A 14,745-nucleotide genomic window follows, 5' to 3' on the forward strand; every position below is an offset into this window, starting at 1 on the left:
CCCCTCAGCTTCCACTCTGCCTGAGGAGCCGGCTGGGTGGCCGTATTGAATCAAGTGGCACATGTTTGCACACCTGCTGCAGACCACTTGCTTGCCAGTTAGTAAGGAATAAGCAGGAATTGGGCAAACCTTTCTGGCAGAGAGGTACCCAAGTCTCCAGCTGGGGTGTGGAGATCCTGGATGTGACTTGGCTTGTGCACCTCCCCTAAGCACACTCGGGGGGGTGCTGCACTCTCACTAGCAGGAGAGAGGCTGGAGAGCCTGCCCACTCCCTATCCACCCCTTGTGTAGCCACTGTGGGGCCTGGCCCTGGTGATGGCTGTGCTGGTGCTGCTTTCTCCCTCTTCGTCCTAGCATGCACCTCGCTCGCTTTCTCCTCTGGTACGAGGCTTTGCCAGGCCTTCTCTTCCTCCCTGTATGGTATCTCTGTTTCTTTTGGTGTCAGCTTTCTGTCACTTCCTTGGGTCACTTAAAATGAGAGGGCCATATCTGCGTCCAGTTGCTGTAGGTTTTAAATGTAATCTTCATTGTAAATAGTAAGCATTTGTCAGTAGTACTTGCTGTATATCGTTGACTCTCCTCCCCTCTCTGTTGCATTCCTTTTTTCCTTTGTTTTGGGAGGGATGTCCTATTTCATTTTCCAGTATGACTGTTTTGTGTGTACTTGCATGGGATCTTGGAATCTTGTCTATAAAACATGTTCCATTCAGATGAGCGCACACATGTGACCAGGAGAAACCATAGCATAAGCCAAGAGAACAGTGCAAGAGGTGGACGAAGCCATTGGGCCAGCAAGATGGACAGGGCTTCTGGCCGAGAGTCCAAGAGGGCTTTGGAGCAGAGGTGGTGGTGGTCTGGGGAGCCAGGCCTTTGCAGATACACAGGGAGGCAGCTGGGTCAGCAGAGTACAGGGAGGGGATGGAGAGTTTGTCAAGGGGATGATTTTGCCCCTGGGGGACATTGGCAATGTCTGGAGAGATTTTTCAGTTGTCACAGTGGAGGAGGCAGCCGTGTCTGGTGGGCAGGGGTCAGGGAGCTGCTAGACATATGATGTACAGGCCAGCTCCTACCACAAAGAAGAAGCATCCCTGAATGTTGCTAGGGCTGCGGCTGAGGGGCCCAGGTCCCTGGCACATGGCAGCAAGTTGGGAATTCTGTCTTGATTGCATCCTGTTCACCCCAACCCTACACTAGCCTCTCCCATGACATCTCTTGGCTCCTTATGGGTAACTTATAGCCCGAACTAATTTTTAACAGCTTTATTGAGGTAATTTACATCTCATATAGTTCACCCACATAAGGTGTACAACTCAGTGTATTTTATTATAGTCACATATATGTGCCCCGTTCCACAATCTTAGAACAGTTCATTGCTCCAAAAAGAAAACCCATTTCAGTCACTCCCCATCCCCCTCCCCAGCTCCTGGCAGCCACTAACCTACTTTCTGTCTCTATGAATTTGCCTATTCTGGACATTTCATGGAAATGGAATCATACAATGCATGGCCTCTCGTGACAGGCCTTCTTTCACTCAGCAGGATGTGTTCACGGGTCATTCATGTTGTAGCATGTGTCAGTACGTCACTCCTTATTGTGGCTGAACAACATTCCATTGTGTGGAGAGACCACATTTTGTTTATTCATTCATCAGTCGATGGATACTTGGGCTGCTTCCACCTTTTGGCAAAATGAACGCTGCTGCTGTGAACATGTGTGGACCGGTTTCTGTGTGGGCATGTGTGCATTTCTCTGGGGTAGACCCTCTGTGTTTAACGGTTTCAGCATCTGCAGGCTGTTTGCCAGAGCACTATACCATTTATATGCCCACCTGCGCACTACTGTGTACATGCCCAATAATAGAAGGCAGGAACTACTTTTAACCCCATTTTAATTTAAAGGTGAAGAAACCAAGGGTTGGAGCAGGCAGTCACTTGTCAGGCGTTCCCAGGTGAGAAAGGCTGAGGGGATTTACTCTGGAACCTCTGCAGTCCGCCGTGCACTCTGGCACACTGCTCTGGGCTCCCTCTCGTCTCCAGGCAGTCACACTGGCACCTGCAGGCCGGGGCTCTTGAGTTCTGGCTGTGTGGCTGGCCATGGCATGCCTGGCTGCACTGAGCCCCTCTTGTGCCCTGTGGAGGCTGCTCATACCTGCCTTTCCCTCTTCCCCAACAGATCAACCAGAATGTGGAGATCCAGCGTGGCCGCCTGCGGGATGACATCAAGGAGTACAAATTCCGGGAAGCTCGCCTGTTGCAGGACTACTCAGAACTGGAAGAGGAGAACATCAGCCTGCAGAAGCAAGTGTCTGTGCTCAGACAGAACCAGGCGAGTCTTGGGCCTGTGGGGTGGAGGTGGCACGTGGGTTAACTGGGCCTCGAGGCCCTCTTGCTCAGCCCCTCTCCCTGTTGAGAAGGGGTTCCTGTCTTATTCCACACACCAGAGGCCCAGGGCCAGCTTTACCACTGTGGAGGCAGAGGGTACACTTGGTGGGACCCAGACCCTCCAAAAGATGAAACTCTGGCTGCAGTGTTTGCTGACATTGGCCAGACTGAGGTGTCCCAGCCAACAAAAATGAAAACAGAAATCTGAGAGGTGATGAAGAGGTTATACCAGAAAACCCCAGATTCGACTTTGAGACTCCCCCATCAGGTGCTGACCATGAGGCCTGCAATATTCCTTTGTCTCTGCCTGTGACAGGGACGAGGGAGGTCCTCTCTGTCTGTGATGGGGATGAACAGGAACCCCTCAGTCTCTAATGGGGTCTCAGAGGGACCCCACTCTGACAGGGACGAGCAGGGTCTCTGCCTGTGACAGAGATAAATGAGGAGGGTCCCTTCTCTTTGTGATGTGACTAAATTATCATGTGCTCTGCTGTTCTGCCACTCAAGGCCTGAACTTGCTCTTCTCTCTCCAAGAGCCACACTCCTGCATGGTGGGGAATGGGAGTCTTTTCTCTCAGGAAACCCCAAAACTTCCCCTAGAATGCCATGGATGTCTTCCTTGCTTTCCTCAAATCCTCTACCACCAAAATCCTCTGAGTCTCACCGTCAGGGAACGTGGTATTTATGCCCGGAGGAGGAAGCTCATGTGTTTATGCAGAGCTCCTAGCCTGGTCCCTCTGTGACAGCTCGAGCTCATTAACAGTCTTATCCACTGTCTACATTGTAAGTACCATTTGGTCATTGGTGCTGCTGTTGGCAGAGCCCAGCGCACAGTGGCCTTAGGAGAAGGGAAACTGAGGCTTGAGGCGACCCTGTCCTCAGGTTGGCGCTCAGTGGAGTCTGACTCTCTCTCCCTCTCTGAGATTCCTCACCTCTGCATTTGTGGTGCTGGGACTGAGGGCTCCATGCCCACCTCCTGTGAGCACACCTTGGATGTGGTAATGGGTGTTCCTTCCGACCCAAGACCCACAGAGATGTGCTCAGCACTTCCTGTTACTGGTTTGTTTCTTATTTTTTTGGCCAAATATTACAGAAAAATAAGAAATAGTTTTAGCAATTGCCCACAAATTCTGAGCCTCCACATCAGGCATCAGTTTCTATCTGCTTTTTCCTTGTCCACCTGCGAATACAATTTTCATGTAGACAAGACTTTGATGTTGCTTTTCCCACCTACCTTCGAGCTCCTCCAGGTCTGGGTGTCATGTGCATGTGGAGATTTAGTGGTTGAGACGTTCTGCCTTGGGAGTTTCTGTTCCTTCAGTTTGAAATATGATTAGAAGTCATGATCACAGCACACATTGAAATGTATTTTTATGTATCTTAAGATATTTAGTTAACTGTTAATGTTAATTAAATAACTTTATAGAATTTTAAATCAGCATGCACTTGGTAATATTTGTGAATGACTTAATACAAGGTTGGCAGCCTTCTATGGGTGGATGTGTGTTGTTCTTGGTGCTTCTCCACACGTACAGTCCTGGCTTGGGGCTACCTGAGACATTTGTGTTCCCGTCCCTGTGTCTGCTGGTCCCAACGGTGGGTGGGCTGGGCTGAGCATTTCATTGCATTCTCATCTTATGCCCTGGAACCTTCTTAGCATCCACATCTCTGAGCAGAGGAAGCAGTCTTGGCCTGGACGGGCTGCCACCCTTCCCAGGATGGCACCTCACCTGGTGCTTCACCTTGTGCTTCATGGTGGCCGGAGTTGGTGTGCTGGTGTGTTTTCTTCATTTATGGGGCCTAAAAGGAGCTTCCACATTGCATTGATGCAAGAGCGTTGACTTCTCTTCCCAGGTGGAGTTTGAGGGCCTCAAGCATGAGATCAAGCGTCTGGAGGAGGAGACCGAGTACCTCAACAGCCAGCTGGAGGATGCCATCCGCCTCAAGGAGATCTCTGAGCGGCAGCTGGAGGAGGCACTGGAGACGCTGAAGACGGAGCGCGAGCAGAAGAACAGCCTGCGCAAGGAGCTGTCACACTACATGAGCATTAACGACTCCTTCTACACCAGCCACCTGCATGTCTCACTGGATGGCCTCAAGTTCAGTGACGATGCTGCTGAGCCCAACAACGATGCCGAGGCCCTGGTCAATGGCTTTGAGCACGGCGGCCTGGCCAAGCTGCCACTGGACAACAAGACCTCCACGCCCAAGAAGGAGGGCCTCGCGCCGCCCTCCCCTAGCCTCGTCTCCGACCTACTCAGTGAGCTCAACATCTCCGAGATCCAGAAGCTGAAGCAGCAGCTGATGCAGGTGAGCAGGCAGTGGGGCCTTCGGCACGCTGTCCCCACTCCAGCTCTGCAGGGCTCCCCGAGCAGTGCTTACCTGACACTCTGCTGATGTTAACTTTCCCTTTTCCTTACGTTGATTTTATCTCCTGCATCATTACCGTAAATGGAACTCCAGGAGCACACATAGAAGAGTCCCAGAGAAGTGGTTTCCTGGCACTACAGCACCCACATTGCTCCCCTGTTACCTACGTGGTATCAGGGTGAAGTGATGAGACACTGGCCCCACATGTGATCCCTGCACGCAGGCCAGGTGTCAGAGGGGCCCACCAGGGTCATGCTTGGGCTCATCCCCTGGGACATGGATCCCTGTTGATCCAAGGCAACAGAGTCCTGTCCTCCGAAGCAGAGGGCTAGGGCGATAATATTCCCGACTACACACCCAGCCAGCCTAGAGCTCCACTTTCTTAGCCCAGATCCCCTGTAGCGTGGTTGGGAAAAGAGCCTGCGTTGAGGGTGACCACCATTACTGGTGACGGGTAGTGTTCTGAGGGCCCAGCATGAATTCCATTCTTTCCACACCCTGTGTGTCTTTGTCCACCTCACTGACAGCATGGCCAAGGAACCTGGGGCTCACAGCCTGCCCTGACACGGGGTGGGATGTCACTGGGCCATCTTGGGGGTCCTCCAAGCTCTCGGGGTCCGTAGCAACTGACATGGTGTCCTGCTGCCTGTGCCTTTGCAGATGGAGCGGGAAAAGGCGGGCCTGCTGGTGACGCTGCAGGACACACAGAAGCAGCTGGAGCACACGCGGGGCTCCCTGTCAGAACAGCAGGAGAAGGTGACCCGCCTCACAGAGAATCTGAGTGCCCTGCGGCGCCTGCAGGCCAGCAAGGAGCGGCAGACGGCCCTGGACAACGAGAAGGATCGTGACAGCCATGAGGACGGGGACTACTATGAGGTGGACATCAATGGGCCCGAGATCTTGGCCTGCAAGTACCATGTGGCTGTGGCTGAGGCTGGCGAGCTCCGCGAGCAGCTCAAGGCACTGCGCAGCACGCACGAGGCTCGTGAGGCCCAGCACGCCGAGGAGAAGGGCCGCTACGAGGCTGAGGGCCAGGCGCTCACGGAGAAGGTCTCCCTGCTGGAGAAGGCCAGCCGCCAGGACCGCGAGCTGCTGGCCCGGCTGGAGAAGGAGCTGAAGAAGGTGAGCGACGTCGCCGGCGAGACACAGGGCAGCCTGAGTGTGGCCCAGGATGAGCTGGTGACCTTCAGTGAGGAGCTGGCCAATCTCTACCACCACGTGTGCATGTGCAACAATGAAACGCCCAACCGTGTCATGCTGGACTACTACCGCGAGGGCCAGGGCGGGGCCGGCCGCACCAGCCCCGGGGGCCGCACCAGCCCCGAGGGGCGCGGCCGCCGCTCACCCATCCTCCTACCCAAGGGGCTGCTGGCTCCTGAGGCGGGCCGAGCAGATGGCGGGACTGGGGACAGCAGCCCCTCGCCTGGTTCCTCACTGCCATCACCCCTGAGTGACCCACGCCGGGAGCCCATGAACATCTACAACCTGATTGCTATCATCCGTGACCAGATCAAGCACCTGCAGGCAGCCGTGGACCGCACCACGGAGCTGTCACGCCAGCGCATCGCCTCGCAGGAGCTGGGTCCCGCCGTGGACAAGGACAAGGAGGCGCTTATGGAGGAGATCCTCAAGCTGAAGTCACTGCTCAGCACCAAGCGGGAGCAGATCACCACGCTGCGCACTGTGCTCAAGGCCAACAAGCAGGTGAGGCGCCAGGCGGCAGGGGCACATGTCACCTACTACTGGCCTAAGGGTGTTTCCCCTTGGCCTCCTTCCTCCCCCTGCCATGGGGCCCCCAGGCCTGTGTCACCACCAGACAGAGCCAGCCCCATAGTAGCTCGACTGCCTGCCCTCCCCTGCTCAGGGCCCCCAGCTGGGAGGGTGGAGCAGGCAGGTGGGTGTGAGGGCCCTTCAGCAGAGCTGCTCAGCCAGTGAGAAATGCCACTGCCATTCACTCACTGTGACTGCCTTATAGTGCCTCCTGATACTGGAGGGAAAACGTGTGAGAGCCATAGTCTGAGCCGTGGAGAGCGATTATGGGGCTTCGTGGAGGTCCTGTTGGCAGGTTTGGGGGCAGTCCCTCTTCTGCCAGTCAGAATCAGCAGGTGGGACTCCCCATGGCGTAGCTGCTGGAGTCCATCCCCAGGGTTTGTCACAGGGAGGGGCCTCCCAGGAGCTTTCTTCCCAGGCACCACCACCACTTCAGACCGGGGCTCCTGATCCTGCTCCCAGAGCACCTCTAGGCTGACTTCATGCTTTTCACTTTTCCACCCTACACGTCTGTCCCCCAGACGGCCGAGGTGGCCCTTGCCAACCTGAAGAGCAAGTATGAAAATGAGAAGGCCATGGTTACCGAGACCATGATGAAGCTGCGCAATGAGCTCAAGGCCCTCAAGGAGGACGCAGCCACCTTCTCCTCGCTGCGTGCTATGTTTGCCACCAGGTAACCGTGCTGCTGTCGGGCCCTCCCTTTCCACGAGGCCAGCTGTCCTCAGCACTTGCTTCTGGAACCCTTAGCCTCTCACTGCCTCATGCTGAGGCCTGCAGCCCTGCCTAGTCAGTGGCTGTGCCCAGCTCCATCAGGGCCAGCATGGTACGAGGTTGGGGAAGCATGGCCCCTGGCACATCTCTGGCACACTGGTGCTCAAGTTGGTGACAAGAAAGAGTGAGGCGATATGGGGGCCACATGGGGTTGGGGGCCCCCAGCTGCTGCACCTCAGCTTCCTCCGAGGTCACGCAAGCAGGTGCTGGAGCGTAGGGCATGCCTGACAGGTGCCCATATGCGGCTGGGGATAGCAGAGCGTGTGTGATCCTTTTAATGTTCCTTTCGCACCTAGCCCAGCCCCCAGGAGCCTCGTTCTGTGGCGCCAGTTCCATTTTGCTGTGAATGAAACCGCAGCAGGCCCAGGCTTGTCTCTGCTGTGCATATATGGAGACTGAGGGCAGAAGGGCTGAGGAGACCAGATCCTGGAGTGGATGGGCCAGAGTTGCAGAGCTTCAGGGGGTGCTTGGGCTCCCACCCCTTGGATCCAGCATTTACAGGGACTTAACTTGGGGCCAACAGGTGACAGAGGAGTCCTGGCCTTTTCTCTCATGAGGTATTTGCCCACAAGAACTTGGCCATACGGCACAAGTGTGCATTTATGTTTGTAGATTCAGAAGGACGATTATCCTCCTGGCTGGAGCAGGTCACTGCTGGGGTCCACAGTTCGGGTCCCACCTCTGTGCATAGCCCTGTACCTCTGCATCATTGTGACCGCTGGGTACTCACCACCCATCCTCCACTTTGCCAATCTGGGGAGGGTGAGGAGAGGGCCTTGGGGCTTGGAGGAGACCAGCTTTCTTTCCTCCTCTGTAGCGGGCTCTTAGTAATGGGCTCTGGGGTGGGCTGCCCCTGGTGGGTGCACACCCCTCCCTGGCTGGGAGTCAGACTCCAAGGCTGGGAATCGAGGCTCCCTAAGTGTTCACAGGCCTCTGTGGGGCAGGTCCTGGTTTCAGCATCTTCCCAGGTGCCCCCTGACAGGTACCTCTGTCTTTTACCTTCCAAAGATGGGTAGCGCCACCTGCTGGGTCATGTTGGGATAGCACCATGGGGTCAGCCCTGCATGGGGGACAGCCAGGCCCACCATGGGCCCAGCAGATAACCTAGATGTTTCCTTTTTATGGGTGAGCAAGCTGAAGATCTGAGCTGGACAGGATGGGAACTGCACGTAGGGCCTGCTTCTCTCAAGCCTGGTGCCGGGCACTCCCAGTTTCTCAGTATCCCTGCAGGACCTGCCAGAGCGGGGTACAGACAAGGAAGAGTCCCAGGATTTCTCTGGAAGCGTCCTGTCTTCCTGGGGCTTGGGGAAAAATCCCACAGTTTCTCAGCATCTGGCATGTAAACCCGACCTTTTAAAATTTGTTTTATTTAAAAACTTAACTTTTCAGATGGAGCCAAGATTTTGAACCTGCAGGGATCACAGCTCTGTGTGTCCTCAAAAGGGTGGGCAGCAGAGTCCTTGGAGAGGGTGCTATCCAAGGGCTGGCTCCTGGCAGGTGGGGACAGGCAGAGCGGGGTGCGTGTGGGCAGGGTGGGGCTGTGCTGAGTGCCTGCACAGCCTCACCACCCTGGGAGCCCTGGGATTTAACCCGCCCTATGTCTCTACCAAGCCCCACCCGTATGGGACATGTGGAAGAAGGGCATCCAGGGACAGACCACACCCTCCCACAGCTCTGCACCCGGGTTTCGGGATGAAGCTGTTGATGGCGTCCACACACATGGTTCCTTGGCTCCGGTCAGTGCTCAGCACAGACTGACGAAGCATCGACCTTGGGAACAAGCCCAGTCCTGCTTAGGTTTACATCCACACCCTAGAAGCCATGGCTTCTCCATGTCTCGATGCCCCAGGCCATCTCGAGGCCTTTAAGCAGAGAGAGCGCCTCCTAGAAGAAGCCCAGTCGCTGAGGGGCATAGCCTGTTTGTAAGCACTGCATGCAGCTGTAAGAGCAAAGCAGCCCCTCCCCCACAAAACCATAAAACTCAAGCCAGCCTCACAGGGCTGCCCTGCCTGGGCCCAAGCCTCCCTCTCACTCTTATCAGGGATTTGTCCGAGCAAAGCCTGTGCTAAAATAAGCCAGAATAATTCTTCCCCAGCCACACCCTCCAGTCCAGAGGCCACACTGAAGGATGGCTCTGGTGCAGGGCTGTCAGAGGGCCGCGCAGCTTAGCCCTACCCTGCCCTGCCCTCCTCTGCTCGGCTCTGCCCGCCCCTCAGTCTTGTTTTTGGTACCCACAGGTGTGACGAGTACATAACACAGCTGGATGAGATGCAGCGGCAGCTGGCGGCCGCTGAGGACGAGAAGAAGACTCTGAACTCGCTGCTGCGCATGGCCATCCAGCAGAAGCTGGCACTGACCCAGCGGCTGGAGCTGCTCGAGCTGGACCATGAGCAGACCCGGCGTGGCCGCGCCAAAGCCGCCCCGAAGACCAAGCCAGCCACCCCGAGCGTAAGTCACACCTGTGCCTGTGCCAGCGACAGGGCCGAGGGCACCGGGCTGGCCAACCAGGTGTTCTGCAGCGAGAAGCACAGCATTTACTGTGATTAGGGGCTGTGGGGCGCCGCACGCTGCAGCTAACATCTGCTTCACCTCAACTAACCCAGCAGCAGCGGGACGGCGGCGCTAGGTCAATCTTAATGTGACTAATGCACAGAGGGTAGGAGTCTAGCCGAGGCGCCATGGGGTGTTACATCAGCAGGACACTTGTGAGAGCTTTGTTTCACTTCTCACTCCTCAAAGCCCCCTCAGGAGCACCCAGTCCTCAGCTGCTCTCTTAGGTGGGGGTCAGAGGTGGGGATAGAGCTGCACATTCTTGCAGCAGATGTGTGATGAAAGCATCTTCTAAGCCCTGGGCACCCGTGGGGAAACCCAAGGGAAGGAGTCCTGGTCCTGCTCCCTCAGCACCGAAAAGGGGCAGAACCTGAGTTGAAACTTGCATGTTCCTCGCATGTGTCTAATGTCAGCACTAGAAAGCAGTTTTAGGAGGTTCCAGCCTGCAGCATAGGTACGGCCTCAGAGGGTGGCTCTGTACTTGGCATAGTTTCATGGAAAGGATTACGTTGTAGTGTATGCAGTATCTCTCTGCAAATCATATTCAGGAAAGAAGTGCAGAATTTCTTCCCCAAGCCCAGAGAAGAGCAGCCCTGAGTCCCTGTATTCTGCTGGCCAGACACACATGGCACAGACACAACTGACCATAACCCAGGAATCCAGAGCTCGGTTTCTCATTTCTGAGATCAGGATGCTTGTCTAGTGGCCTGTGAGGTGACAAATTGGCAGGGCCCAAGGCCCCAGGTTTTCATTTTTTATGAGAAAAGCTTTCCAAGTGCCTGGCCAGACCTTGGTCCTCAGTGCAGAGCCCGTCCTTTTGTACTTGGGGTGACCCCAGCAGCCAATTATCCGGCCTTCCATAGGGGGTTCAGTCCCAAAGACATGGGGCTTTGAAAACCCTAGCCTGAAGTCTGAGCCACCAGGGGCTTGGCTGGGTTGGACACCCACAGGTGTAGCCAGAGCCCAGCCTGGTGCTGGGAAAGCTTTGCATGGGGCCAGGGCCACTTGTCAGGATTCACAGGTAGGAGATGTTTAGGTCTCTTTATTTAGTGCAATTTGGGGGATGGCAACAGAGAAAGATGAAAGGTAGCTGTAGGCTCTCCCGTTTCTAGAGGCTCCATCCACGCCTGCTTTCCCACATTCTGAGCAGAACTTTTCTCAGTACGTTTCTCCCGATCACCCCATGGGACCAGCTGGACCTGAGGCTGCAGTCTTCTCTCCTGCAGGCTGCTTGCCTTGTCTCTCATGCGGAAGAGGCATTCGAGTTACCTGGTGAGAGACCGTGTTGCCCCCTCCCACAGCTCTCTGCCCTGCGTGCTCTTCCCTTTGGTGCCGAGTATGTTTCGGTCCCCTCCAGACTCCAGGACAGGCCCATGTATGTCCCCTGCGTGTTCATCCTGTGCCCAGATCCCCCTGCCCCAGCAAGACTCGCAGTGGGATGGCTGCTGGCATGCCCACCCTGCACGCGCTTTGCCCTCTCCTTGCAAGCCTGGCACACAGCTTCTCTCCATACTCCTAACGGGCTTTGCAGACACTCAAGCCACTGGGACCCCCCCTAACACATGCAGGTCTTCTCTTCTGCCAACTAACGTGCTCGTGCCCTCCCAGCACATGGAGAGCTTCAATTGTCAGATAAACAGGAAGCGACAGATGACCGCTTTCTAACGCTCTCTTTTCTCCCGTTTTCAGCTGTAGAGTAGCTGCCAGGAGGACTTGGCCACCCGGCCCTGTCACACTGCAGCCCCCTCTCCTTCCCTCTCGTGGCCCACAAGGAGGAAGGAAGGGCAACCTAAAAGCCCACTTAGAAACTTTTTGGATATGCCACTGCAATTCTTTTCAAAATAGCATTCCCCAGGTTTTTAATGGGAGGAAAAAAAGCTTTAATGTTGAGCATGCTGTGAGCTGCTGCGTGGAAAGGCCACTGTACAGGCCGAAGACCATTCTTCCCTGGCTGCCAGGCTCGCCAGGAGCCCGCTGGAAACGCCCACCATGGGGGCTCCTTGTTACACATGTTCTTTTTTTATCCGATCAACCTGTGCACTTTTGATATTTTGATATTATATTTGCTTCCTTAATTCCTCGTGTAGAGACGGTCTCAGGTGCCGTGGTCTATGCTCGTGGTCCTATAGCTGTCCGCCTCAGCTCCCACCGTGTTTGTCTGGTGTCAGCACGAGGCAGAGCTGTGTGCTCCATAGCGTGTAGCTTTAGACTTGGAGATGAGTGCTTTGACCCAGCGAGGAGCTCAGCTAAACGTATCCACGCTGTGGTTCAGCAGCCTTTAGATCATACGGCATTGTGGTTCATGTTTGAAATTACAGATTTTAAATGCCATGTTCATTAAGAAATCCAGGGTATTCAGATTCTGGGGTTTTTCATATTGTATTATTATTATTCTTAGGAATAGTTCAATGTAACAAGAAGAAAACTTGACCTTTGCTCTGGTTAAAACAGTAATAGGCACTTGAAAAAAAAGATAAATTATTGAATGAGTAGTATTACCTACAAATTCCAGAATTTTCTGGGTTTTAGGACGTTGTGAAGCATGACTGATTAACAGAATTTTATACAACTGTACCAATAAAATTCCAAATTGGAATTGTTTTGTTATTCTGGTTGTTGTGCCAAATTGTGGTACACTTAGAAAATTCTACAGTCGTCGATTTTTAGGGTGTTCTCTTTCAACACCTTTTTGTTAGTAATCATTGCCAGTAGTGCCTTCATCAGTTAAGGGAGGTGTCCCAGCGCAGATCATTCTCGAAAGCGAGCAGGGAAGAGCTAGTGGGCATGCTGAAGGCCAGCGTGGACAGCAGGTGAGGCAGGCGCTCCTCACACCCGGACCTGGGCATCTTCATTGAGGGAAAGAAAACAGTCATTGTGCAAAATTCTGTTAGTCAGTGATTCTTTACTTGCAAATTCAGGGGCTTAGAAAATGAAAGCAAACACAAAACCTTGAGTGTGCTTTGGGAACCAAATGGACCTTCTGGGACAAGCTGAGCAAGCTGTATGAACGCCACGTTTGTGAAGAGCTGAGGGTATCAGGAGGGCTGACGCTGTGTTGGCATGCGCAGTAGGGGACGAGGGTTAGCCATAGTATTCTTTGCAAATGTGAAAGCGAGACATTATATCTTCTCTTGCTTGGTGTAACTAATCACTGTTAATTTCAGGAAACAGAACTCGTTAAAACTCCTTAGCAAACCAGGTCTACATCCTGTTTTGTTTGCTGAGTGAGGTTTGTGGGAGTGGTCAAATTGGTACTCTTGGAGGAAGAAAAACTGTCCTTCCTTCTTCAAAAAAGGAAAAATTATAATAATATAAATGACAAAAATAAAAGAATTCTGTTTCCTGGAATAAGCATTTCTTATTCCTAGTTGTAGGGACTCCTATTTTTACCTTCCGTTACAGTGTTGATTCATAAGAAATATTGTTACATTTGAGATAACTTCATCTGTATGGGGTATTTATTTGCAATGATGTCTGAGTACTGTATTTTTTCTGTGCATTACCTTAGTGTCAGAATGTTGGTCTTTATTTTAAAGTCATATGCATGTTCTCCTGCCAAGGAACCTTTACACAGACCCAAACAAAAAAATAATAATCAAATGCCTTCAATTTCTGAGAAAATGAGGCAGAGCATGGAAAAGGAATAGGAAGGAGAAATTAATTGAGATTTTCAGGACACAGACATATGATGTGAATGCCCACAAAGCCAGTGCGCATAGGAACAGTGGGCCTGGGTAAAGAGTCACATTGGTAGGACCAATAAAGAATAATAAAAAGACAAAGCACATGTTTGTTCTCTGTGGTTGTTCTGACTCCATGCTCCAGATAACTGTGGTTTAAGCAAGGCACAATAAATCCACTGCCTCAAACAACAAGAGCAACAAAGCCAGCCTGTCAGGTAACCCTGGTAGTGGGAGCTGGAAGCAGCCTGGGGTCCACCTTCAGGAGAGTGGGGAGGCTGTCACTCCATCCCTGAAACAAGAATGTGTTCATGGACCCAGAAGATGAGGGTAGGAAAAGGGTAGAGTTGGTGTCTGGGTGCCTGTGCCAATCAAATACACCAACAGGCAGAAATGAGCCAGGCCACACTGGGCCACGCACATGAGTGGGAGTGGAGGGCACAGACAATGCCCCCCCCCGCCCCCCCGGAAAGATGCCTGCCCCCCAGGGCCCTGACGCCTTATAACTCTGTCCTCAAGGGTCTTCTGAGGTGCAGCATCAGGTTTGAAGCCACAGCAGCATGTTGGTAAGAACACATTGTGTATACATAGACTAAAACTAGGAGTAGCCCATGCTATCCTGATGAGGAGGCAGGGATTCAGATGATGTAGAATCCTTTGCTGTCTAAACTCTCACTCTCTGAACCCAGGAATCACATTTGTCTGTAGGAATATGTACAGATATACAGTGGGCATGTTCATATGATTGCTTGTGGATGTGAGAAAAGGGGACAGTGTCTAGTCAAGGGGACAGTAAATACCAGGACACACTCCTGCCACCTCCTCATCCGACAGCCTCAGGCCTGTGTGGCTTCACTCATGTAGGGCTTCCCTCTGGAAAGCCATCTCAGGCTAGGGTCTCGCTGCCATGCCCCTTCCCCAGGACCCCTCCATCTGACTGGAGTCTCACTGCCATACCACCTTTCCTAGTTTCACTGTCACTGCAGAACCTCCAGCCTTTGATGATACTATTCTGCTTTAGTAGCAGCTGTTGGGACTTGTTTTCTGTTTAAACCATTCTTTCTGATGGAGTAAAAGAGGCAGTTGTCCAACTCCTGGAAAAGGTTGAAAAGAAAGTCCTGAACTGATCTAGAAGACCCTCAAGGAGAAGGGAGGTGTAAAGTGTCAGGGCCCTGTGGGGCAGGCTTCTTTCCAGGGACAGTGTCTGTGCCTTCCACTCCCAC

At 53.4% G+C, this 14,745-nt stretch overlaps 1 protein-coding gene across 2 annotated transcripts in view; it reads left to right on the forward strand.

Moving 5' to 3' along the window:
• BICD2 (BICD cargo adaptor 2) overlaps positions 1 to 13,629 on the forward strand; it is a 55,067-nt gene extending 41,438 nt beyond the window's left edge. The window contains exons 3-8 of one of the 2 annotated variants that reach the window (XM_030803711.1): positions 2,173 to 2,325; positions 4,236 to 4,691; positions 5,412 to 6,455; positions 7,043 to 7,194; positions 9,530 to 9,740; positions 11,532 to 13,629. In XM_030803711.1, coding sequence (XP_030659571.1) covers positions 2,173 to 2,325; positions 4,236 to 4,691; positions 5,412 to 6,455; positions 7,043 to 7,194; positions 9,530 to 9,740; positions 11,532 to 11,537 — 2,022 coding nt within the window. In that variant the 3' untranslated portion in view covers positions 11,538 to 13,629. Of the gene's footprint in view, positions 1 to 2,172; positions 2,326 to 4,235; positions 4,692 to 5,411; positions 6,456 to 7,042; positions 7,195 to 9,529 lie in introns of both variants that reach the window. The other variant, XM_030803676.1, reaches the window with a different exon arrangement.
• The last annotated feature ends 1,116 nt before the right edge of the window (positions 13,630 to 14,745 follow it).

This window comes from Nomascus leucogenys, chromosome 1a (genome assembly GCF_006542625.1).
Source record: "Nomascus leucogenys isolate Asia chromosome 1a, Asia_NLE_v1, whole genome shotgun sequence".
In the NCBI taxonomy this organism is placed as follows: Eukaryota; Metazoa; Chordata; class Mammalia; order Primates; family Hylobatidae; genus Nomascus; species Nomascus leucogenys.